Raw genomic sequence first — 26,306 nt, 5'->3', positions numbered from 1 at the left:
TGTTCTGGTTTTATTTTTTAATTTCTCCTTGGTCTGGGTTCTATGTTAATTTTTTAATTTCTCCTTGGCCAGGTTCTACTTTAATTTTTTTAGTTTCTCCTTGACCTTGTTCTATTTTAATTTTTAAATTTCTCCTTGGCCTGATTTTATTTTAATTTTTTATATTTCTCCTTGACCTTGTTCTATTTTAATTTTTTAATTTCTCCTTGATCTGGTTCTATTTTAATTTTTTTAGTTTTTCGTTGACCTTGTTCTGTTTTAATTTTTTAATTTCTCCTTGTCTGATTTTATTTTAATTTTTAAATTTTTCCTTGACCTGGTTCTACTTTAATTTTTTTTTACTTTCTCCTTGACCTTGTTCTATTTTAATTTTTAAATTTCTCCTTGCCCTCCTTGGTTGGAATGGAACCATTTCATGGAGCTGTTGCGTGGTGACATCAAGCTGGGCTCAGCCTGTTGGTTGAGCTGGTGTCAGATGGTGACAATTCCATCAGGGAAGCTCTTGGAACCTTATCAACCTCGGGGACTCATCCTGAGGAGGAACAATCTCCATTAATTATTAATAATTAATTATTAATGTGTAAAACAACACCATGAATGAGTGCAGCAATCCTGCATCCCGTCAGGCACAAGATAACGCAGATTTTGGGACCAGGTTCAGCGCTGGGCTAATGGATCCGGGTCTGGAGTTATCTCAGTAACGTCCCTTTGGTGTTGTGGGATTGGGGAATGAACTCGGAGGAAAATCTGAGACAGGGATGGAAATATTGGGTTTGATAAAAATACTGGGTTTGATAAAAATATTGGGCTTGGTAAAAATATTGGGTTTGAATCACAGCAAAATCTGCTGGGCCAAAGAGGTTGTTAAATCAAGGTGGGTTTTCAGGAATGGTGAGTTTGGGAATGGCTGGGAAGGATGAGGAATGGGGAGTTTGAGAATGCCTGGGAAAGGTGAGGAATGGTGTGTTGGGAATGGCTGGGAAGGCTTTGGAGTAACAAGTTGGGAATGGCTGGGAAGGGTGAGGAATGGGGAGCTGGGAATGGTTGGGAAGGGTGAGGAATGGTGAGTTTGGAAAAGCTGGGAAGACTGAGGAATGGCAAGTTTGGAATGGTTGGGAAGGCTTTGGAATGGCGAGTTGGGAATGGCTGGGAAGGGTGAGGAATGGAGAGCTGGGAATGGCTGGGAAGGCTTTGGAATGGTGAATTTGGAATGGCTGGGAAGGGTGAGGAATGGCAAGTTTGGGAATGGCTGGGAAGGCCTTGGAATGGCGAGTTGGGAATGGCTGGGAAGGCTTTGGAATGGCAAGTTTGGGAATGGCTGGGAAGGGTGAGGAATAGCAAGTTTGGGAATGGCTGGGAAGGCTTTGGAATGGCGACTTGGGAATGGCTGCGACGGCTGCACAGGAGGAAAATGTCTGAGGGAGGAGGTGAGGAGGGAATTGTTGAATGGAGCTGCAGGGAAGCACCCCTGGGACGGGGTTTGTTGTTGCCGTCCTGGTAAAGAACCCAAATTTTGCAGAATTTGGATCAGAAAATTGAAAAATCATGATTGTCTCTCAGCATTCCATGGGGAAGGCAGCTTTAAGTTTTTGGGTCTCTCTGCAGGCCATGGTAATGGTGCTCCCAAGGAGTTAATAAGGTTAAATGGGATTTTAAAAATATTTTAGGAAAGTTCTGGATGATTTCAGGCCCCACACCTTGGGAATGGGTGGAATTGTTAGCCAGGAACATCTTTGTGCCTCAGTTGTCCATGTGGGTGCTGATTCTTTGTCTTTCCTCCTTTATTTAACCCTTAAATTTTAGAAGGATTTGGGATGGATGCAGGGACAGATAAGGGGACTTATGGATATTTAGATAAAAATGGATATAAATAGATACAGGTAAATGTAAACCTCGATTCTGGCTGTTTACCGGCTGTGGTGTCTCAATCTTACTACACGGTTGGTAGGCAGATATTTCTCTTCTTCCCTTCTTCTCTATCTCCATCATTTCCATTTCCATCCCCATCCCTTGTTTCTGCCCTCTCCCTTCAGAAATTGCTGAATTTTCCCTTTTTTTTTTCATTTTTTCATTTTTTTAAAATTATTTTTCACGAGTTTTCGATTTTTTTTCCATTATTTTATTCTTTAACAGTAGAGAGCCCAGTTACACCAGCTTGCTCTTCTCCAGTGCGGGGAAGGTACTGAATTAACTGGGGGAAAAAAAGATGGAATGTAATTGTGGTCCGGTAAAAAGGGATGGATGATGATGGTTGAACTTAGGGGGGCTTAGGATGGGAAAATTTCTGGGAATGTGAAAGCCTCGGAATTAACACCTCCCACTGTCCCAGGTTGATCCAAGCCCCATTGTCCAGCCTGGCCTTGGGCACTGCCAGCGATCCAAGGGCAGTCACAGCAAATCTGGGAATTCCAGCCCAGCCAGGAATTCCTTGCCAAGATCCCAGCCCAATCTCCCCTTTCCCAGTGGGAGCCATTCCCTGGCTCCTGTCCCTGCAGGCCTTGTCCCCAGTCCCTCTCCAGCTCTCCTGGAGCCCCTCCAGGGGCTCTGAGGATTCCCTGGAATTTTTCCCTTCTCCAGGGGAACATTCCCAGCTCTCCCAGCCTGGCTCCACTCTTCCTGACCCCTCTCCAGACTCTCTTCAGCAGTTCTGCGTCCTTCCCATGTTGGGGACACCAGACCTGGACACGGAATTCCAGATGGGATTTCAGGAGAGCGGGATGATCCCATCCTGGTAGGAGTTTTCCAGAAGATGTAGTGGGCCAGTGCCACTGCTCATGGACTTCCTTCCCAGTCCCATTCCAGTGGATATCCAAAATCCACCATTCCACTTTCCCTCCCTTAGGAGCCACTCATCTTCCAAACTTCAGCCTCATTCCCACATCCAGCCCGGCACTTTTGAGGAATTTTGGTTTCTCCTAAAAACCCAACCCCCCTTTTCTTTTTAGGGGATGGAGGTTTGGAAACCTTTTTTGGGCTGTGGTTTTGGAAGGTAATTCCAGGGAAAAGGGCTCTGTGGACTCTGCGTGCTGGTAGCTTCAATGAGGAGGAATGCTCTGAACCGGAACGTTCCGCGCTCCTGGAGCCAGAGATTCCTGATTAATAAGGAAAACAGGACGGCTTCCTCCCTCCAAGGGGCAGGGATTAGAAAAATTAGGCAACAGGGCTGAGGAAAAGCCTGGAGGGAGAGAGCAGAGTGATAACAAAGGAGAGGAGAGGAAGAATAATAAGTGTGAATCCCAAAAAACAGTGGGGAGGGAAGTGGTTTCCAAGAGGCAGAGGGAGCTGGGTTGGAGAAGGGTTGGATTGTTGAAGATGCACAGTGGATTTGCTGGGCATCTTTTTCAATCTGTTTTCCAAACCTTTTCTTAATATTTTTCAGTATTTTTTCAATGTTTTTCAGTTTTATATATTTTTACTTTTTTCTATTACTGTTTCAATATTTTTAAATATTTTTCAGCATTATTTCAATGGTCCTCAATATTTTACAATATTTTACAAATTTTTCTGGTATTTTTTCTCTTTTTTTGTTTTGGTGGGGTTTTTTTTGGGGTTTTTTTTTTTTTTGTTTTCCAATATTTTTCTATATATTTTCAGTATTTTTCAATATTTTCTCAATATTTTCCCCAGTATTTTATAATATCTGAGGTGACAAATGTTGCTGTCATGGAAATGACATCCATAGGGAGTCTGGTCTTTTCCCTTTTCCCTTTTCCCTTTTCTCTTTTCTCTTTTCCCTTTTCCCTTCCCTTCCCTTCCCTTCCCTTCCCTTCCCTTCCCTTCCCTTCCCTTCCCTTCCCTTCCCTTCCCTTCCCTTCCCTTCCCTTCCCATTTGGATTTTAGGGAAAGAATTGACCCTTTAAGGTATTAAACCAAATCAAAAATATCCAGGAAAGCCTTGTTTTCCTGAGGAATTAACCCATAAGGGAAGGAGCTGGGAAGAGTGGCTTATCCACCAGATCCATATTTCACCTCAAAATCATGGAGTCATTAGGTTGGGAAAGCCCTCCAAGGCCACCAAATCCAACTTTGGGACCACGAGGGCTCAGGATGGGCAGCCAGGAGCGAGGGGGAGAGGGAGGGATGGATACATGGAAGGAGTTTATGAATTCCACGAAGACCAAAGCCATTCCCAGTGGAATTCTGACGCTGTTTGTGGCAGGAGATCCCGGTTTCCCGCCGCCTCGGCCCCGTCACCCTCCCCGAGCGTTCCTCCTTTTCCAAATGTCCTCCCCTAATGAAACAGAAACACATGGCGGCTCTTTTTGCCCGAATTCCAGGTTAATTTGAAAAAGGCCGTTTCCATCAGACGTTCTGTACACAAAGGGCTCCGCGTTGCGACTGCAGAAAATTCAATTGTAAACTCCCAGCCGGGGCCTTGGGGGGCAGAGAAACGGGAGACGGGAGCCGGGCCCTCTTCCCGGCTCCACCGGGAGCCTGGCAGGGAGCGGGGAAGATTCCTTCCCTTCAGCTTCCATAAACCTCAAAGCGTGGCTCAGATCCTTGTCCTTACCCCCGACTCCAGCCGTGCTCAGATTCCCAGTGGCTTCTTCCAGATGAATTAGAGAGTTTGCCTTTTTTTTTTTTTTTGCTGATTTCAAGGGAGTTGTTCCTAAAAAAAAGGGAGTATTAAAAATGGGATTCATCCAGTTTCTGGTGCTAGATTTTAATTGCTGCTAATTGTTGCAGTAAATCTGTCTCAGTGGCTGAGGCTGCAGCTGTGGCAACTGGTCCAGGTGGAGCAGCACCTTCACAGTTCCCGGCTTGAGCTGGATTCTAATTCCTTAAACCTGGGAAAGGACTGGGAGCAGCCCTGGGAGAGGGATTTGGGATGTTGTGGATGAGGCTGGAATGGCCCAGCCCAGCCCCCCCTGGCTGATGCCAAAGGCAAGGTGGGAATTGTGTCCCTGTGCCCTCCCTCAGGTGAGAGCCCACCTGCAGAGCTGCCCCAGCCCTGGGGCCAACAGCAGGAGGACGTGGAGCTGCTGCAGAGAGCCCAGAGGAGGCCCCGGAGCTGCTGCAGGGCTGGAGCCCCTCTGCTCTGGAGCCAGGCTGGAGGGCTGGGAATGTTCCCCTGGAGAAGGGAAGGCTCCAGGCAGAGCTCAGAGCCCCTGGCAGGGCCTGGAGGGGCTCCAGGAGAGCTGGAGAGGGACTGGGGACAAGGGATGGAGGGACAGGAGCCAGGGAATGGCTGCCACTGGGAAAGGGGAGATTGGGCTGGGATCTTGGCAAGGAATTGCTGGCTGGGCTGGAATTCCCAGATTTGCTGGGGCTGCCCCTGGATCCCTGGCAGTGCCCAAGGCCAGGTTGGACACTGGGGCTTGGAACAGCCTGGAACAGTGGGAGGTGTCCCTGTCCATGGGGCACTGGATGGAATTTAAGATCCCTTCCCACCCAACCCATTCCATGATTCCATGATTCCTTGATTCCATGTAATAAAATACATAACGTCTAATAAGTTTATAAGATCATAAACCCCATAAACAACATTACCTAATATTGTGTGTAACCATGTAAAGCTCCGTATAATTGTTACATATAACACAGTGCAACCAATCTAATTTAATCCTATATCCAAAGGAAATGGACACCCAAGCTCTCATGGCCCGGGAGCTTTGCCCCTGCTTTTCCCTCTCAGCTCCTCCCGGCACTTCTGGAGTTCGCTGCAATCCCACCAAGGGTGGAGGGTTCTTGAGTTACTCCCAGTTCCAGGGAAATTGGAGAGGAGGGGAAGCCCAGCCTTGCCCCTGGAGAGGGGCTCACGGCTCGTTGCTCCCTGAGAATCCAGCAGGAAGGGAGTTCCCAGATGGGACCAGGTTCAGATGGGATAAGGTTGGCCCATCCCTGGGTCAGGGATTGATCACGAGATATAAATTTGGATAAAGCCATAATTTGGTGTTCACTGAGCACTTTATCTCAGCACTTGGTGGCTTTTAGGAGCTCCAGGATGTCTCTGGAAATCACTTAACCCTTAATTCCCATGGGCTCTAATTAATTTATTTCTTAATGAAGCTGCTGGTTTTTAGCATCTCTGAGATCAGATCAGGGTTTTATTTGCTCGTTTTTATTTCTCAGGTTTTATTTCCTCTTTGTTGTTTTCCTGGTCTGGTTTTGCTCCTCTTTATTTCCTGGAGCATTTCAGGGCTTGGTTTGCCAGGGCCAGCTCCGTCCCTGGGTCTGAGAGGTTCTCTGGGATGCCAGGGAGGTGAATCCAGGTGGGAATCAGGCTCTGCTCCTGGGAAACAAGGGACACAACACGGACAAACAGCCTCAAGTTGTACTGGGGAGCTTTAGGCTGGAATTAGGGAAATTTCTCCATGGAAAAGGTGGCCAGGCACTGGAACTGCCCATGGAAGTGATGGGATGTCCATTCTTGGAGGGATATAAATCCCTGGGGATGTGGCCCTGGGGACATGGAGCACTGGTGGCCTTGGCAGTGCAGGGAATGGTTGGAGTCCGTGGTCTGAAGGATCTTTTCCAACCCTTTTCCATGATTTTAAAGCAGCTTTGCTTTTCCCTCCTGCCCATCCCATCTTTTCCCTGCTGCTTTCAGCATCAGACAAGCAGAGGATTAAAAACCCTCTGGATTCCCACTTTCACTGACATCTCATCCACATCTTCTTCATCCACAAGGATTTTCCCTTTTCCTTTGCATTTTTCCCAAACTCAGCATTCCCATTGATCAGTCGTACAATCAATTCTTTAAATATTCTTTATTCCCTGCCTTTCCTGGAGGTTTTATTTGCCCAAACGAGGGCTGGGCTGGGATTTAGGTGGGCAGAGGAGCTGCTGATGCCTCGTTGGAATGCAGGGAAATGCAGGAGGTCATGGATCCACAGCCTAAATTAGTGATGGGATGTCATGAAAAATTCCTCTTGGAGCACAAGGAGAGTTCAGCACCTGCCAGGAGATTGCTTGGCTTTTATTTATTTTTAATTTTCCCTCTCTTTTTGAATTCCCTCTGTATTTTATTCATGTTTCTGTCTGGGCAGGCTCAGGGGGTTTTGGGGCCTATGCAGAAAACAGGGATTTTTTTTTTTTTTGAGGAAAAAAGAGGATCAGACACAGAGAGGGGAGGCACAAAGCTGGAAGAAAAGCAGGAATGAGAAATGAGGCTGGGACAGAGCCTCGTTAGCAGCAAGGAGGGATGAGCAGCAGGATAAATCAGGAATTTCTCCACTCCATGGAGTTTTCAGGGGTGCAGGAAGCTCCGTGCATCCAACTTATCCTGGGATCTCCAAACCTCCCAGGCTCACCCAGGGGTAGGAGCAACCCTGCCCAGCAGGAATCGTGGTATCCCTGGAAATGGAACCAGTGGAGCCTCGGGGTGGATGGAATTCCATCCCACACGGATCAGGAGATGGGAAAGAACTGGGGTAGAGGCAGCCAGGCAGACTCTTCCTTGGGACTGGAAATTTATGGGATAAGAGGCGTCTCTCCTTTGCTTTTCCAATGTGCTCTGATCCCACTCCTTCCCTGTGCCTGAATTTATGGATATCCAGGTGTTGTATCCATATATCCTTTGATGGGGTCACCCCTGCATCCAGTGGCTTTGATGGATCCTTTCCCTTTTCCCTTTTCCCTTTTCCCTTTTCCCTTTTCCCTTTTCCCTTTTTTCCCTGATTTCCTTTTTTCCCTGATTTCCTTTTTTTCCCTTTTTCTGCCATTCCATTCCATTCCATTCCATTCCATTCCATTCCATTCCATTTAACTCTGGAATTGCTCCTGTCTGGTGGCATCCCATCCAGAGGTTGAAAAGCTACCAGAATCACCCCCAAAAGTTCCTCTTCCTTGGACAGTGACCCTTGGAATTGGGGTTGGGATCTCTGAGTCCCAGGAGAACGATTTTTGGAGGATTTGACATCTTAAAAATACAGAGAGGGTGGCCTGGAATGGCAGCTGGAAAACCAGTGGAAAACCAGTGCCAGGCTCGTGATTCCTCAGTGGTTTCACTGAGGATTTTGCCATCCCCCATCCCAGCTTCTCTCTCTGGGAGCAGCTTCTGGCTGTAACTTTAATCCTGCTTTTTTTTTTTATTTCCTGAAATAATTCCTTTTCTTTTCTTTTCTTTTTTTTTTTTTTTTTTTGTCTTTTTGTGACTAACAATGACCTCAGCTGTTTGTTTAAGGAGTTCATAACCCCTCAGAAATGTTCCGACAACCCCAAGGAAGTTTCCAAGGAACCCTCGGGTCGGGAGCCTCTGGCATTGATCGGGGCTTCTGCTTTATGTTCCTATCAAACAATAATGAAATTAAAAGGGAAGGAGAAAATAAACACATTTTGGGGTAAATAAAGACAAATTTATTTGTCTCCAACACCGCTGCTGGAGCTCAGGGAAGGGCCAGCAGACGGCTTGGCCCGGCCGCTGCTCCTTCCTGCCAGGAAAACGCGCTGGGAAGAGGGAACGAGGCAAGGGGACCATGGTGAAAACACACAGGACTCAGTTTGGGTGGAAAATGCCCTGAAAAGGGGGTTTGGCTTAGCCAGGCTGCTTAGGCTGGGCTTAAAGTTGAGCTGGGCTTGGTTTAGGCTGAATTCATGGAGGTCACGTGAGTTGGATAAATCATGGAGGGGCTTTGGTGGGTTTGGGTGTTTTGTCCATCGTGGGTGGAAGAGGTGGGAGTTGGGGACTCTGTCAGACCTGGAAATGGGAGTTTGGTGCCCAAATCCAGGTGGCAAATACCTGATTTGGTGCCCAAATCCCAGTGACTGATCCCTGATTTGGTGCCCAAATCCCAGTGACTGATCCCTGATTTGGTGCCCAAATCTCAGTGACTGATCCCTGATTTGGTGCCCAAATCCCAGTGACTGATCCCTGATTTGGTGCCCAAATCCCGGTGGCAGATCCCTGATTCCAGTGCCCAAATCCCAGTGGCAGATCCCTGATTTGTTGCCCAAATCCCGGTGGCAGATCCCTGATTCCAGTGCCCCAATCCAGGTGGCAGATCCCAGACTCTGATACCCAAATCCAGGTGTCAGATGAGGGTTCCATGGATGAGTTTGGATCTGCTTTGGCAAATCCTCCTCCTCTGAAATTCTGTCTACATTAAATTTCTTTGGATTTCTTCATTACTATTAATTTTATTTTTTGTCTTTTTTTTTCTTTTCCTTTCTTATTTTTTTCCCTTTCCTCCCTTTCCTTTTCCTTCTTTCCTTCTTCCCACCCCCACCCCTTAATTCCTCTGTCTTTTATTTTCTTGTCACTTTCTTCTTTTTTTTTGGCTTTTCATTTTTGTTTTTCCTTCTTCCTTTTCCTTCTTGCTTTTCTTCTACCTTTTACCTTCCTTTTTCTTTCTTTTCTCTTCTTTCTTTTTACTTTCTTTTTTCTTTCTTTCTTTTCTCTTCTTTCTTTTTACCTTTTCTTTCTTTTCCCTTCTTGCTTTTTACTTTTCCTTTCTCTTCCTTTCTTTTTACTTTCTTTTATCCTTTCTTTTCCCCCTTTTCCTCTGCTTTCATTTTTCTCCCTTTCCCCCCATTCCACATTTACTCCAAACTCCCCAGAGCAGTTTTCTCTCATTTCAAATTCCCCAAAATTCTGGAAAACACCTTCCTTGGATCTTTGGGGCAGGAGAAGCATCAGATTTAGGGAACACCTGTGGAACCTTTCCATAACCACAACAGCAATTTTGGGATCCAGTCCCATTTTTGGCAATCACTCCCACCCCAAACCCTCCCTTCCCAGCCCCATTAAAACCCTTTAAGCCCATTTTTAACCCCAAAAGGAACTTTTTATTCTTCCCCCATCACCGCCCTGGTGTCGAATCCCCCAGTCCCAGGACTCCACTCTAATTTTCCCCCTGGGAATTGCTTTGGGGTGGGGTGACAGCTCCTGATGCACATCCCAAACCCTCTCATCCCGGGATTTCTGCCCTGGCAATGGCCGCACAGGGAATTCTGCGGAGCCGCTCCTCTCCCTGCCGCTCCAGCTCTTGGCACCCAAAGTTCCCTTTGTTTGTACCTTTCCAGGGCTGTGACAATGAGCACGGGGCCATCCAGGGGTTACTGTGACACTCCAAGGAAAAAGCCTTGGCTTTTGTTTCCCAGAGGTTCTTGGGTTGCTTTTATCTCCAACAAATATCCATAAATCCTGCCGGGGCTCCCCGTGCCCGGGGCCGTCTGGCGGATGCGGCCACGGGATCAAATCCTGCCTCAGCTCCTGCTCAGCATCATTTTAATCCCAGGAATGTGTGTCCTGCAGGATTTGGGGCTTGTAATTAATTAGGAGCCAGACTTGGGTCATCCAGGAGTTTTTCCAGCTTGCCAAAAGCATGGCACGTTCTCCGCTGGAGTTTCTGGCTCCGTGCTTTTGTTCCCTGCTAATTCCAAGTCCCCGAGATGGTTTGGATCCACCAAAAAGGGAACAGGTTCAGAAAACCTCGGGGCTTTCTCTGCAGGAGGAGGTTTGTGGAGGGGGAAAGAGGCTGGCCATACTCCCAGGCAGACCTGGAGTGAGTGAGAATGCTAAATCCTCCTCTTTTCCCCTGGAATCATGGAATGGGTTGGGTGGGAAAGGACCTTAAAGAACCTGGTTCCACCCCATTCCTCACCTTCCCTATCCCAGCCTGCTCCAGTCCTGGCCTGGGACACTTCCACTTTGGGAAACCTTTTCCAAGAGCTGGGAAGGGGCTGCAGAATCCCTGAGGGAGCTGGGCAGGGGCTCAGCCTGGAGCAAAGGAGGCTCAGGGGGCCCTTGTGGCTCTGCACAGCTCCTGCCAGGAGGGGAACAGGGACAGGAGCAGAGGGAACGGCCTCAGGGGAGCTCAGGGTGGGCATAGCAGGAATTTCCCCGTGGAAAGCGAGGTCAGGGATTGGGAATGTCCAGGCAGGTTTGGAGTCCCCATCCCTGAGCGATTTCAAAGCCCTGTGGATGTGGCACTTGGGGACAGGGGTCAGTGGTGGCCTTGTCACCCACCCTTCCCAAATCCCCATCTCTTGGCATGTCCCTGGGACCATCCAAGATGCTCTCACCTCTTCCAAGGATTTATTTTCTATTTCAGTTTATATTTGTCCCCCTGTGCCACCCCTCCCAGGGGATGCTCTGGTGGCTTCTCCTTCATTCCGAGCACCCCAAGGACCTCCCGGCCACCTCCAACAGGTCCTGCTGCCTCAACCCCTGCCCCTAATAAGCAATCAAGAAAGTCTTTAATTAGCAAAGCCACATTTCTGGAAGCAGAAAAGGGTCACGGAGCTGCTGGACCACCCGCGGGTTCCCGCATCCCGCAGGTGTTTGACTCCTTGGAGCAAGGAGACCCAATCCTTTTGTTTCCAATAAAAAAAACCCCACGGAGAAGCAGTTCCAGGGCTGAGGCTGCCTCCTGCAAAGCCGGGCCAGGGCTCTGCCGTGTGCTTTGTGTTTACAGTGGAGCTTAAAGAAATAAGCATCGGTTACATAGGGGGGAAAAATGAGAACGCTCTCAAATTGGACCCCAGGGCAAGGCTGGCCGAGAACAATGGATCTGCTAAACAAAACCTCCGAGGGGAAAGGAGGAAGTTATCAGGAAAAGCAGGGATGTATTAGTTTAGTTTCTTCGACAAAAAAAAAAAAAAAAAAAAAAAAAAAAAAAAAAAAAAGAGAGAGGAGAAAAAAAAAAAGAGGGAGGCATTCCAAGCACTTGAACTTGAGCGGATCCATTTCGCCGCCCAGACGTTCTCCCCTGGCGCGGCCGAGTGACCCCGGCCGGCGTCGGCGAGCGCGGAGCTCTCCCGTTCCCCGTTCCCTCCGTGGCAGCTGGGACAGGAGCAGCAGCAGCAGGAGGAGGAGGAGGCAGCAGCCGCCTCTGCCTCCCGTCACGCGTCCGTCCTGGAAAAGAGACGGGAGGACGGCGCTGGGATGCGGCGCTCGGTGGGAAGAGGGCAGCCAGAGTTTAGGAGGCCACGGCCTGCGGACGGTTTCCTGCTGGGCCAAGGGACCCACGGGCTCCTGGAGCGCCGTGTCCCACAGCATTTCTGCTTTCTACAGGGTTTTTTGGGGTGGGAAGCAGTGCAAACCCTCCATGGGTGGCTCCCGCTGGATTTGCCATGTATTTCACACACAGGGAATAGCACAGGAGCTGCTTCATCTCCTGCTTATTCCCAGCTTTTCCACATCCAACCCGTGCTGGTGAGCGCTTCCATCGGTCCCCAGCCCGAGGAGGGCGGGAGGAAGCGCCGCTAATCCTCATTAAATGTATAAATTTATGGCCCCGTGGTGCTGCAATGTTTAATCAGGGCTCCGTGACTGTGCCGTGCTCCGGGTACAAGTTCAGTGCAAGGTGAATCTTGGCTGAGATAATCTGGAAGTTCAGCCGGAGGTGAAGGCAGCGGCGGCTCCTCACAGCCTGCCTGGGGTGAGCAAGAGGTCACCTCCTTTTTTTTCTCTTTTTTTTTTTTTTTTTAGCCCCTTTTTTTAACATGTAAACACAAGAAAAAATTGCAGCTTCTCAGAGGATTTGGCATCAGCTGAGCGGCAACAGGAAAGAGAAGCATGGAGTGCTTGGCCCCGTGGGGCTCAGGGAGGTGATGCCTGGTGGTTTTTGGGGATAACAGGAGAGGTTTGGTTCAAACAGCACAAATCTCACGGGGTTTTGACACCAGGGAAAGGAGGAATCCTCAGGATTTGCTGCTCACCCATCCCTGCTTCTGGCGGCTGCTGGGATCCCTCAAAGGGAAAATGCCCTGGCTGGGGGTCTGGGTGTCCCAGCCCGGTACTGATGGCACTTGCTGGGCTCTGTCTGTCCCAAAAGGTGGCTCGGTGTCACTTTGTCACCTGCTCCCTGCAGGTGCCTGGGTTTGCTGCTGGTGGGCAGCACTGACACCTCCCAGCCCCAAAGCTCTCTGGCTGCTCCATCAATCAGTTAGGAATGCTCTCTTCTGGAAAAGTGGCATTAAAGTGATTTTTTTCCCTTTTTGGGAAGATTTTTTCCTAACTAGGAAGATTTGGGAAGATTTTATCTCCAGCAATGCTGGAGATGTTTCCTATAGGTTTATTTGGACAACTCCTGATTTCTCTTCTCTGAAAACCTCCTTTCCTGTTTTTAGGGCTTTTGTGCTTTTTCTGTGCTCATGATCACTCTACCCTGACTAAAGGATCCTCTGCTGCTGAAATATTGGAATTTTCCATGTTATTCCTAATTTTTTCTTTGGAGCCACTGATTTGGATATGTGGGTCAGGCAGGGAAACCCAGAAGGCCGTGAACCCCTGGAATGCAGCAGTGGAGAAGGAATTCTGTGTTAATGGGATACCTGAGCACGGAGCCATCAACTCCCAACCACAGAGCTTTTCCAAAATCCACCTTTTCCTTCCTCAAAACACCTTCAAAACAGCCTCTAAGGAATATTTACACATGTGTCTATATACACAAGCATATGTATTTATGTATAGATATATAGCTATATATATCCCACACTTGCAGAGATTTTTTCAGGTTATTCCAAAAGTGTGTTCCAAAGAAAACATGCACGTAAATTATGGTGTATTCCTTCCCCTTTATAAAATGTTGGTACACTGTGCTGATTTCTAATCCTAAAATCAGGAGGAAGATAGTACACATGCTCGTGAGGGTGGGCAAGGTGGGATGAAGAAAAAACATGAAGTAAATCAGAAACAGCTACATTAATTCGGGATAAATTAAATAATTTAAATTATTTAATTTAAACTATTAAAAGATAATAATTAAAATAATTGAAAGATAAAGTGTATTAATATATCAATATTATCAATGCCCTGAGCACTTTCCAAACATCACATCCCAAGTTTCTCCCCTGTGGTGTCGGATGCTGATCCTGGAGGATCTATCCGGCCCCATCCTTGCTCCACCAGAACCCGATGCTGCTACAGGAGCCATCTTTGCCTGGGGAATGAATCCCCCTTTGTGGTGGCTCAATGGAAAAGCCAAGTGTTATTCAATAGTGGAATTCCCTGCGGAACGCTCTTCCGAGCCTCTTTCATTCCTCCTGGCTCCCGCCCAGTATTGTCCCCGTGTGCCATCGGAGGGTCTGGAGGGTGGGAATCCGTCCAGCTCCGGGCCCAGCCTTCCCTGAAAACTCCTGAACCTGCCTGGAGAGTGGGATGAGCCCAATGGGTTATTTTTAGGAGTGCAAATTGGCCACTAAATCCAGCAGCTCCATTGCTTTTGTTCCCCTGGCCGCTCATAAAATCCCCCCCGTCCGGTCCGGGTGTTATCACTGGGAACAACTCAATCCCGAAACTTTGAAATCTCAGGGGTTTTGCACCAAATCACTTTCAGGCCTTGTGTGTTTTTGTTTTCCAAGGGCTGTGCCATGGGTGAGAGAAACTCGGGATTCCCCTAGAATTTAGCGGAGCTTTCCCTGCGGGCAGGGATCCAGAGGGTGACTAAAGCCAGGTCTTGAGCGCAGCCTGGGGGACTTTCCAGGGCTGTCACCCCTGTCACAAGTGGTGCTGATCCTCGGCGTCCCCAGTGGACAGCCCTTTCCAGGAAGGAATCTGCCCAATATCCAACCTGGCTGTTCCATCTCCTCCTGTCCCTGTTCCCTGGGGTAAAATCCCAAATCCCCCCCAGATGTTGTCTCCTGTCACGGAGTTGTCACAAGGTCCCTCCAGATCCCTCTTTGCTCCAAGCTGAGCCCCTTTCCAGCTCCTGGGGCTCAGAAACACAAATTTTCTGATCTAAAATCCTGCAAGTTTTTAACAAGACCCTTGGAAGAAATTCCTTTGGGAAGAGAAGAAAAGTCAACCGCGTGTAATTCCAGCGTGGCTTCAAAGCAGGTGGAAAACCAGAGGTGGAAAGCCGGAGGTTTTCCTCCTAATAAACGATGAATGTTTGCAGCTGGAAAACAAGGAGATCTCTCTGTGCAAAAAAAGCTTTGTGGAGCCCTTTCCCTGGAAATCTGGGCTATCAGGAATACAAGAACCTATAAACAGGCAATAATGTGAAGCTGAAAATAATCCAGACTGGACAGATTTGGGTTTTGTTGGTCTCAAACTTCTCTTGGTTACAGACTGTCCTGGCTGCCATAAATCCTTCCACATTCCTCTCCTGTTTTGTTGGGGTTTTTTTCCCAGGAACTGTTTGACTTTTGCAGCTAGAAAGAGAAAAAAAATTAAATTTCTGCTTTTAACTTGCAAGATCAATGCAGTTAAATGTGAGGTGAGGAGCTTGGGATTGGTTATCTTCTCTCGAGGAGAAGATCCCTGGGTGGGACATCCCAGGAGGCCTGGAGGAGCCACTTGGGGTGGTTGTGTCTCACAGAGAGGTCCAAGCAGGATTCTTGGATCTGTAGTAATTCCCAGAAATCCAGGTAATTAGAGGAGTAATTAGCGCCTACTTTTCCTTCCCTGTGCTCCCGTTGTGGATCCCTTTCCTTGTCCATCACCAATTCCCTGCGGGTGCTCTCCAACCCCTCACCCCAAGGACACCCAATTCCCAGAGCAAATCCTCCTTTCCAGTGAAACCAGTGACAAATCCACTCCTGTTTTCACTTAAACCATGATTTCCCCCTCCGTGCCTTTCACAAATTCAACAACAAACATCATGTTCCAATTCCCGGTGCCTTTTCTTTTTGGGAACACTATTGTCCAAACCCCACGTCTTCCCAGGGATTGGAATATTTCTTTCTCTTTCAGTATTCCTTTCCCACGAGGCGTAATTGAAACCTCCCCAAAATAAATTATTTGGACTGTGCTTGTCCATGGCTGCTGCTGCTGGAAACTCCTTGGGTTTTTTGTAATCCGTGACAATTCCCTGCTGGATGATGGAAGGGGCTGCTTCACCAGTGCTGGGATGGGTTATGGACGTGGACAAACTGGGAATTGCCACTGGTTTTCCATAGTTTTGTGTTTTTCATGGAAGTTTCCAGCAGGACTGGATGTCATCACTGTTTTGTGATCCCAATGGCGCATCTTGTCCCATCCTCCAGGTGGGACACAAGGGTGGCCTCTCGTTGTCCCCTTTCCTGAGGAGCTGTGGTGTTCAGTCAGGGAAAGGAGCTTTTCAGAGGAAATTCCTCCCAAGGTTTAGAAGTTCAAGGTGTGACCTCGTACAAATCTAAGCTGGTTTGTGCAAGGTGTCGGGTCAGAGGTTGTTCATGCCGGGTCCAAAAAAACTTCTTGGAAGAGGAACATCAGACTGCGGTTGTGAGGATAAGGAGGGATAATGGAGCTTTTGGGAGGTGTTTTCACCATGGATCTGGAAATATTTCCTCCTCCTTCCATGTAAAACCAGAGCGGGCACTCAGGGACGTGACCCAGCTCATGGACGTGGCCCTCAGCAGGGTTCAGGGCAGGAATGTTTCTTCCAGCTGGGAAAACACCAAACCTGACTGAATTCATGCTTTTCCATGCCCAGGGGAGATAAAACTCATCACAAAACTTGGCCAAAACCACATGGCATCGCTGTCACTCCCATGAGGATCTAGGTGTCCCCAAAATCCCACTGTGAGGAACACTTTGCCCCACCTCGACCCAGCTGTGTGTGCTTGCAGAAACAAGGACTGAGTTCCCTAATTTAGGCTTTTGTTGAAGGAAAGATTTAGCTCTTTATGGAATGTCTCCCATCAACCCTGGCACCATCTCATCTGTTGGGATGGTGCTGGCTGAGGAAGGTCCTCTCCAATCCATCATGGAGGAATCCAAATCCATCCAATCCCACCAAATCCATCTTGGTGCTCCTCCTTGTCCCTGGGAGTAGGAAATCTGGTGGTGGACCAGAGGGAAGTGTTTTTCTGGGATGGAATCAAAGAACCACCCTGGTTAGGAGAGACCTTGAGGGCCCATCTGGTCCAGCCTGGTGTGGGGAAGGAATGGATGGAAAGAGACCTGCCCTGTCCATCCCAAAAACCTCCAGCAGTGGGGTCTCCACCACATCCAGGGGAACTTGCTCAGTGGAAGATGGGGCTCACTCCAAGGAATTTCTTACTTGTGTGGAGATTGAACCTTTCCTGTGGCACTTGGAGCATTTGCTCCTCATCTTCCCCACAGGGTTCCTTGTGAAGAGAGATCTTCCTCCTCCTCCTGTAGCCACCCCTAAAGGACTGGAAAACCATGATGAGGGGATGTCTCTTCTTTAACCAAATCCTGTCTCTTTTCCTGGGAAAACTGGCACATTCCCATTGGAATTTCGTGCAGGTCAGGAGCTTTTGATGCAATTCTCTGTTGGGGGATGCTGGGCCAGGTGGAGCAGTCACAGCCCCATCCCTGGCAGTGTCCAAGGCCAGGTTGGACACTGGGGCTTGGATCCACCTGGGACAGTGGGAGGTGTCCCTGCCCATGGGATCTGATCTGGGTGGGCTTTGAGGTCCCTTCCCACCCAACCCATTCCACAATTCCATGACTGTGACACGGGCGCGAGCGTGCAAACGCCGGTGGTGGCTCAGATCTGGTTCCAGGAGCTCTGGCAGGGCTTGCAAACCGTGTTTGGAGTCAGTTTGGATTCACATTCCAGTGCTCCTGGCTTGGCCGGGAGGATTCCATCCAGATTCCACGCTGTCGTCAGGCAGAACAAACTGTCCCTGCTCTCCTTCCCATCTGGAGGGGGATGCGGGGCCCAGCCACGGCCTGATCTCCTCCTGCAGGGACCTTCCAGCCATCCTCACCCCCTGCTTGAGGTGAGGGGCCTGAAAATTTGTCTGTTTGGATAAAAAGAACATTTTTGAAGAGTTTGAGGTGGTGACGTTGCAAGGAGGGGGTGAAAAGGAAGTGGTTTTGAGGTAGAACTGGTGGTTGGATTTGATGATGTGAAAGGTCTTTTCCAGTTTAAATGATTCCATGATTCCATGAAATGGGGGGGGGGGGGGGGGGAAGTTCTTCTAGGGGAACCTGGGACAGGCAGGGAGCTGGCTCCCAGTTTAATTCTTTCATTCCAGCATTTCCTTCTCTTGAATTCTACACTTCAATTTGGGTACAAGCTCATCTATGTGTATAAAACCAATTTTAGTACTTTTTAATACCTTTTTTCTGGCATTTTTTTCAAACCATCCTCCACTTCTCTATTTTCATAAAGCTGTGCCTGCACCTCTCCCTGCTCCTGCTCAAGGTATTCCTGGAACCCCGGGAAGCTGCAGGTCCCCAGCCCTGAGCACATCTGCAGCTTCCTGATCCCACTCCCACATCACTGTGGTGAAAGCTCCTCTTAATTTTTCCCTCCTCGTTTTTCCCTTTCCCTCTTCTCCTTTTCCTTCCCCCCCACCCCCCAGTGGATGTGCTGTCGAGTTTGATTTATGGCCTTGAAAGGGAGACTCCAGTTTAAAGAATTAATGGTATTTGCATATTTGATTTGGAAACTCCCCCAGCAGACCCGCGGCAGCCCCGCGCCGCCGACTCTTTTTTCCCTTTTTTCCCTTTCCCCTCGGCCCGTTCTGATTTAGCAGCAGAGGTGAAAAGTTGAAGCAGTAAAACCAATAAAACCACATTTATGTGACAGATAAATCGTCTGGAGGCAGCTCTCCCTGAGCCTTCGGGTTTCCTCCTGCAGGACCTCTCCCCTCCAGAGCACGACCCACGGCCGGGCCGGGAGCGCCAGCAGCCGGGGCCAAAGGTGCTGGCCCCGGCCGTCCGCGGACCTGCCCAGCCAAAAAAGATGGATGTGGGCAAAGAGTTGGAAAATACACAGCCCATCCGTCACTGTCGGGAGCCACCTGGGGGTGGTCTGGCTCTGCGAGAGCTCCGGCAAGGTCCAGGCCGAGGTGGGAGCGCTGGGAGTCACGGAATCAATATGGTTGGAAAAGCACTCAGAGATCGAGTCCAGCATTTCCTCAGCACTGCCAAGGCCACTGCTGACCCATGTCCCCAAGTGGAGCCTTTAGATCCTTCCAGGGAAAGGGTCTCCATCAGGTTGGACAGCTCTTTCCATGGGGAAATTCCCTAATGCCCACCCTGAGCTCCCCTGAGGCCGTTCCCTCTGCTCCTGTCCCTGTTCCCTGGAGCAGAGCCCGACCCCCCCGGCGGTGCCCTCCTGGCAGGAGCTGTGCAGAGCCACAAGGGCCCCCTGAGCCTCCTTTGCTCCAGGCTGAGCCCCTTCCCAGCTCCCTCAGGGATTCTGCAGCCCCTTCCCAGCTCCCTCAGGGATTCTCCAGCCCCTTCCCAGCTCTGTTCCCGCCCTAGACACGCTCCATCCCCTTAGGGTCTCTCTTGTTGGGAGAGGCCCAGAACTGCCCCAGGATTTGAGGTTGTGGCCTCAGCAGTGCCAGAACAGGGGACAGGCATTGCCCTGGTCCTGCTGCCACCCCAGTGCTGGCACAGCCCAGGTGTCCTTGGCCTTCTTGGCCACCTGGGCACACCTGGGCTCGTGTGGAGCTGCTGTTGATGGTTCCAGGTCACTGGAGTTTCTCTGGCAATGAATTCCCTGGCTCCTGTCCCTCCAGGCCTTGTCCCCAGTCCCTCTCCAGCTCTCCTGGAGCCCCTCCAGGCCCTGCCAGGGGCTCTGAGCTCTCCCTGCAGCCTTCCCTTCTCCAGGGGAACATTCCCAGCTCTGCCAGCCTGGCTCCGGAGCGGAGGAACTCCAGCCCTGCAGCAGCTCCGTGTCCCTCTGAGCTCCTGCACTGCTCCCAAGCCTCTGCCAAAACGACTCCCAATATTTTAATTCCATCTTCTCCAAACCCATTCCTAATTCTCACTTTTTTTTGTTTCCGTTCTTCCTTCATCCCTTTCCTCTTGGCTCTTTATTCCCCCTCCCACGAACGGCTACCTGGCCCCTGGATGCTCTGGCCAGGCCGCCCACTTTCCATGGCAAGAAACTCGTTCAGGCTTTGTTTGGGATTTGCCTGAGGCACGTTCAGCCTCCCAGGGGCCACCAGCAAGAGGTCTTTGGCGCGTTGTGGGGGTTCCCTTTGAGCCTCTATAACCATGCGACTCCTCCCAGCAGCCGCCAAGCCCCGCGGAAGCGTTTTGGCCCGGGCGCTCAGGCCTGAAAAGCGCCTGTGAAATCATATTTAAGGTTGTCTCTCTTGAAGGTGCCCCCTTGGAAAAACCTCCTGCCAATGATGTTCAGCTCGGGTTTGTAGTTCAACACAAAGGCCCCGCTGGACAAAGCCGAGCGGGACCCGGGCTGGAAAAGCCCTCTTAGGTCCCGGCTAATCCATCCCCCCCGCCAGCCCGGGGGATTGTTCCCGACAGCTTGTTTTCCTTGCCCTGACCTACATAGTCAAAAAGAATCTTGTTGCACATTTTTGTTTTGTATCTGGAGGTCTCGGAGGAGCTAAATCCCCTTCTTGGCGGGGCAAGATGCGTTGTTAAACAGCGCCGGGGCCTCCAGGAAAACCATGGCGACGCGGGGACAATGAGGCCTCTATGGGCCCCGCTTGGCCGCGGGATGGGCCCGGCCTCTCCCAGCCCTGGTGGTGGGCACCAGGACGCGCCGAGCGGGCAATGAAGACGTCCACGCGCTTGGCAGGCTGTCCCCAAATAGAGTGGTCACAGCAGCGCTCCAAGACGGGATCTCTGGGAGGGGGGAAACGGCAGGAGCTCTTAATTAACCTGCTGTGGATGGGGCAGAGGTGGAGGTCGCATCCTGGGAATGCTGGGCCCTGCTGCTGAGGGTGGGTGGAGAAGGCGAGTCCTCGTCAAGGTGAGGAGATCCACGTGTGGGGAGGGAAGGGGAGAGCCTGGTTTTTAAGGAAGACAAGGGTGGGAGTGGTGTGGGAAGAGGGCATTGGACTGTGCCTTCATGGGTGGGTGGAAAGGCTAAGTCCTCGTTGCGATGAGAACATCCACATGTGAGGAAGGCATGGCAGGTCCCAGTTTTTTAAGGAAAATAAGGATAGGATTGGTGTGGGAAGAGGGCATTGGACTGTGCCTTCATGGGTGGGTGGAAAGGCTAAGTCCTCGTTGCGATGAGAACATCTGCATGTGAGGAGGGCATGGTAGCTCCTGTTTTTTTAAGGAAAATAAGGATAGGATTGGTGTGGGAAGAGGGCATTTAGGGAACCTGGACTGTGCCTTCATGGGTAGGTGGAGAAGCAAAGTCCTCATCAAGGTGAGGAGATTCTCAGTTGAGGACGGCATGGTAGCTCCTGATTTTTAAGGAAAATAAGGATAGGAACAGCCTGGGAAGAGGGCATTTAGGGAACTTGGGCCTTTAGGGAACATCCCTGACCTGTGGGTGAGGGATGGATGTAGAAATGCTGGGGGATGGTTGGATTTGGTGACCTTGGAGGGCTCTTCCAGCCAGAATAATTCCCTGATGCACAGCGAATTCTTGCCCTCATGGGCGGCTAGAGAAGCCAAGTCCTCATTGAGGTGAGGAGATCCTCATGTGAGGAGGCCATGGCAGCTCCTGTTTTTTTAAGGAAAACAAGGATGGGAATGAGGTGCGAAGAGGGCATTTGGGCAACCTGGGCTGTTGTTTGCCTGTCCCTCACCCGGCTGGGAGGAGTGGGGTCATTTGTGGACACGAAGGGCTGCGGGTGGGAATTTTGGCAGTCTGGAGCCGTCACGGATGGCCGAGTTAATCCCTGTTCCTTCCCCCGCTGCCAAGGCCTGGTGGTTTCTCTTACCAATGTCTGGAAAGCACCTGGGACTCCCAGCTCTGGGAGCTTCACTCACCCAGAATAACCCTCCAAGCTCCTCAGGGCTTTGGAGACACCTCCAGAGCACTTGGAGGGTGTTGGGGTGGGCCCAGGGTGGTGAGAAATCCGTGGGGAATGGTTAGAATGACACTGGGGTTGTCTGGGGACAGAAGAACTTTGTGGTGACTTTGACCCCAAAAGTTTCCTTCTGCCATAGCTGAGAGCATCAGGCTACTGGGGTTGTCACCCATGTCCTCGAGGTGTCTCAAACCTAAAATCCCCTTCAAGATCCCCAAATTGGGGATCACAAAGCAGGAATGCTCAATGACTAATTTAATACAGCCCTGCATTAATCAATGTTCAATACTCCTAAATTAACAATGAAGTACAATCAAGTTAATGATGAAATCTTAACAGAAAAATATTAAACAAATTATTAAAACCTGCATTCATTTTTTTTTACGGAAAACTCCACCTGCCCAGGACCTCTGCCAGCTTCCAGGGAAACACCTGCTGCCTCTTCCAGCTTTTTCAAACCCCATTTGTTTTTCCTTTCCAGCTCCTGGATCTGTTCATCCAGTGGGATTGGTCGACATATTTGGCCGACTACGGACAGCCCACATGCAAGTACCTTCGTGTGAACCCCACCACAGCCCTCATCCTGCTGGAAAAGTGAGTGTGACTCCCAAATCCCAGGAGAATTTCCGCCCCCATCGTGCTTTAGCAGCTCTTTCCATCCCTGTGAGCAAAGGTCTCGGCCCTGGGTGGACAGAGGGAGCTCAGATGGAAAAATCCCATTTTATCCCATTGACCCGAATCCCACATTATCCAAATCCAATGGCTTGGCTACGGGTCCTTCTTTTTATTGGCTCTTAAGCAGTTTTTGTTGTCCTACCAGAAAATTTCACTTTAAAGATGAAACTACAGCACCAAAATCCTTTAAAATGTGCTGGGCTGCAGGCAGGAGTGGCTATCCAGAATTTTTCAGTGTTTGGGCAATGCCATGAACAACTTTTGGACATGAAGTGGTCGGGCAGTTGGATCACGTTGATTCCCTTCCACCTGAGAATATTCTGTTTTATTCCATTCTATTTCTGTATTTCTGCATTTCTATTTCTTTTTATTTCTATTTTCATTTCTATTTCTATATTTTGAATTTTATTTATGTATTTCTGTTTATAGTTATTTCTATTTAATTCTATATTTATTCCTATTTCTGTATTTTTATTTCCATTTATTTCCACAGTTCTATATTTATATTTCTATGTATTTATTTTAAAATTTATTTCTATTTCTATATTTATTTCTATTTCTGTATTTTATTTCTACATTTCTGTATAACTTTATTTCTATATTGCTATACTTTTATTTCTTTTTATTTCTATAGTTCTATTTATTTCTCTTTTCATTTCTATTTCTGTATTTTATTTCTATTTTATTTCTATATTTTATTTTCTATCTATTTCTGCTTCTGTATTTTTATCTAAATTTCTACATTTCTATATTTCTGCATTTCTATATTTCTATATTTCTATATTTATTTCTATATTTCTATATTTCTATACTTTTGATTTTTTATTTCTATAGTTCTCTTTATTTCTATTTTTATTTCTGTATTTTATTTCCTATTTATTTCTGCTTCTGTATTTTTATCTAAATTTCTATATTTCCATACTTCCATATTTATATGTTTTTATATGTCAATTTATTTCGATTCCTCTGTTTGTATCTCTATTTCTTTCTATTTCTACCCACCCCTACATTTTCATTTCCATTTCTTTCTATTCTAATTTATTCCCGTTTCTCCCGCCTCCCTCGCGTGGGGTTCCCGGAGAGCCCCGATCCCGGTTCCATGGGGCCGGAGGAGCCTTTCGGGGCTCCCTCAATCCATCCTTTGAGGGCCGTCGTTCTCATGCTCCGCACGGCTCCATCCCAAACCCTGGAGCGGTGCCGGGAACAGCGCCCGGGGCTCTGGGGTGGCTCCTGGGGGGCTCTGCCAGTCCTGGGAGCGCTGCGGGATTTGCCTCAGGAAAAGCGGGATTTGCTTTGCCTGTCACCCTTGCCCGTGGTGGGTCTCCCAGATGATCTCCGCTGGTCCAGCTCCAAGCTGGCTTGGGAAGGATCCACTCTGCTCCTGCTCCCAGCAGACCTCCCAGGTCGTTTTCCAGCTGGTGGGACAGAGAACGAGCCAAAAAATGGGAATTTAGCGTTTTCCGAGCGGCTCCTGGCACGGGCGCTGCAGTGCTGGGTCCTGCACGGAGGAGAGGGCAGGAGGGGATCCTCATGGAATCGTGGAATGGTTTGGGTGGGAAAGGGACCTTAAAGCCCATCCTGTTCCATGGGCAGGACACCTCCCACTGTCCCAGGCTGCTCCAAGCCCTGTCCAACCTGGCCTTGGACACTTCTGGGATCCTGGGGCCTTGAATGTTCTTCTGGAAATGTGGCCCCATCCCTAAACTTGTCACCTCCTCCTTGAGGAGAAGGAGAGACCCCAAATCACCTCAAACTGCCCCTCATGCTCTGATTCCATGGTTAATCCAACCCCAGCTGCATCCCTGGAAGTGCCCAAGGCTGGGTTGGGATGGGGTTGGAACACCCTGGGACAGTGGTGCCATGGGGGTGGCACTGGATGGGCTTTAAAGATCCCTTCCCACCCAAATTATTCCCTGGATCTCTGATTCTGTGAGCGACCTTGGGGTGTTTGTGAACTTTGTGGCTCCCTCTGTGTCACCATGGTCCAGCTCCTCTCCACCAGAGGAGAAGGACGGATGTCACAGCACCCCAGGACACCCCGAGGGCACCAGTGAGGGACACAGGGACTAAACTGGACTTAAAGGACTTTTACACCTCGTGGCGTTGTTTTTAGACTGGTATTTTATGGGTTGTGTTATCCCTGGGTTATTTGGGGCCGTGGGTCAGGAATGGGTGTGGAAATGCTGGGGATGGTTGGATTTGGTGACCTTAGAGGGCTCTTCCAGCCGGGATAATTCTGTGACACACAGGGAATTCATAACCCAGCGTCCGAGGTGGGAAAGTGAGAGGTTTATTCAGAGCTAGCAGCAAACTGCTAAAATAAAGGGACACCCAAAATCTGGGAGTTTGGCCATGCAGCATCTGGGAGAGCTGGGGAATTGAGGCAGGCAGTGAGGTGGGATCGTGGCAGAGGCTGGGAAGGCAGTGGGACAGCAGGAGGGCAGCTCTGCACTCAGTGGTGTTAAAATGTCACCAAACCCCAGCCTGGCTCGTTTCATAAAGTCATAAAATCCTGGGATGGTTTGGATTAGAAGGAACCTTAAGGATCATCCCATTCCCAACACATCCATGGGCAGGGACACCTCCCACTGTCCCAGGTGGATCCAAGCCCCAATGTCCAACCTGGCCTTGGGCACTGCCAGGGATCCAGGGGCAGCCACAGCAAATCTGGGAATTCCAGTCCAGCCCCTGCCCACCCTCCCAGACCGCAATTCCTTGCCAAGATCCCAGCCCAATCTCCCCTTTCCCAGTGGGAGCCATTCCCTGGCTCCTGTCCCTGCAGGCCTTGTCCCCAGTCCCTCTCCAGCTCTCCTGGAGCCCCTCCAGGGACTCTGAGGATTTCCTGGGTTTTTCCCTTCTCCAGGGGAAAATTCCCAGCTCTCCCAGAGCAGAGGGACTGCAGAATTCTGGAATGGGTTGTGTTGGAAGGAACCTTAAGGATCATCCCATTCCCTCTCCCACCCATGGCAGGGACACCTCCCACCATCCCAGACTGCTCCAAGCCCCAGTGTCCATCCTGGCTTTGGACATTCCCAGGGATCCCCTCGGAGGGGTCTCTGTCCATCCCCCACCAGCTCTCCCGAGGCTCCTCGCTCCAGGCACATCCTCTGCCTCCCATCCCGCCGGGAATCCCGGGGGGAATTCTGAGCGGGGCCGGCTCAGCCTGTAACCTGTTCTCCTGGTTATCTGTGTCCCTTATCACCCCGGTGTCTGTGTCTCTCCCAGGATATCCCGGGTGTAAGTATGCGCTCGCTCGGGCTTTCACCCTCACCTGGCAGGGCCCCGATTGTCCGCTCTCAATGGAGCCCGAAACGCTGGAAATGCAAAGTGCCTCTGGAGCGGGGCCCTGCGCAACCCGATCCTCCCAAATGCACTAATTAGAGCTAAAAGAGGAGCTTTTACCGCGCTGCTTTCTTCCCCTCCCGGATTAATTGAGACAAAGCTCGGCTCTCTCCGAGGTGGTGTTTGTTGACAGGGGTGGGGACAGCGCCGAGCTCGCCTTTCCCTTCCTTTCACTCCTAATCCTGGGACCGGCTTCCAAGCTCGCGGTTATCCCGAGGCTCTGCTCGGAGAAATAAAACTGGGGAGCTGCACAGCCCATCCCAAATCCTGCAGGATTCTGTGTCCTGTAGGCAGCTTAATTAATTCATCATATTTAATGTTTCACTGCTTGCACCTTCACGTGGAGTCTGGAGATTCCAGCAGCTCCCAGATGCTCCCAGACTTTTCCAGACCCATCTCTGTGGGTTTTGTTATGGGCACTCCCAGTAATTCCAAAGCTCTTCTCAGGGAAAAAAATCCCATGGATCTGCACAGCCCATCCCAAATCCTGCAGGATTTTATGTCCTGTATCTTAATTAATTAATTATAGTTAGTAGCTTAGTGTTTGCACATTCACATGGTGTCTGGAAATCCCAGCAGCTCCCAGACGTTTTCAGATCCATTTCTGTGGGTTTGTTGTGGACACTCCCAGCTATCCCAAAGCTCTTCTCAGGGAAAAAACCCCATGGATCTGCACAGCCCATCCCAAATCCTGCAGGATTTTCTGCCCTGTTTCTTGATTAATTAATAGCTCAGTGCTTGCACCCTCACATGGT

The 26,306-nt window shown here is 49.7% G+C and overlaps 1 protein-coding gene across 6 annotated transcripts in view; it reads left to right on the top strand.

Annotated features, from left to right (window-relative positions):
- Positions 1-26,306, top strand: part of EXOC6B (exocyst complex component 6B) — a 292,980-nt gene that overhangs the window by 259,295 nt on the left and 7,379 nt on the right. For all 6 annotated transcript variants that reach the window (XM_074540721.1, XM_074540719.1, XM_074540718.1 and 3 more), the window contains one exon: positions 22,016-22,128. In XM_074540721.1, coding sequence (XP_074396822.1) covers positions 22,016-22,128 — 113 coding nt within the window. The remainder of the gene's footprint in view (positions 1-22,015; positions 22,129-26,306) is intronic.

Source organism: Zonotrichia albicollis, chromosome 5 (genome assembly GCF_047830755.1).
Source record: "Zonotrichia albicollis isolate bZonAlb1 chromosome 5, bZonAlb1.hap1, whole genome shotgun sequence".
NCBI classification, from domain to species: Eukaryota; Metazoa; Chordata; class Aves; order Passeriformes; family Passerellidae; genus Zonotrichia; species Zonotrichia albicollis.
Note: the sequence above shows the minus strand (reverse complement) of the source record. Positions and strands in the feature narration are given on the sequence as shown.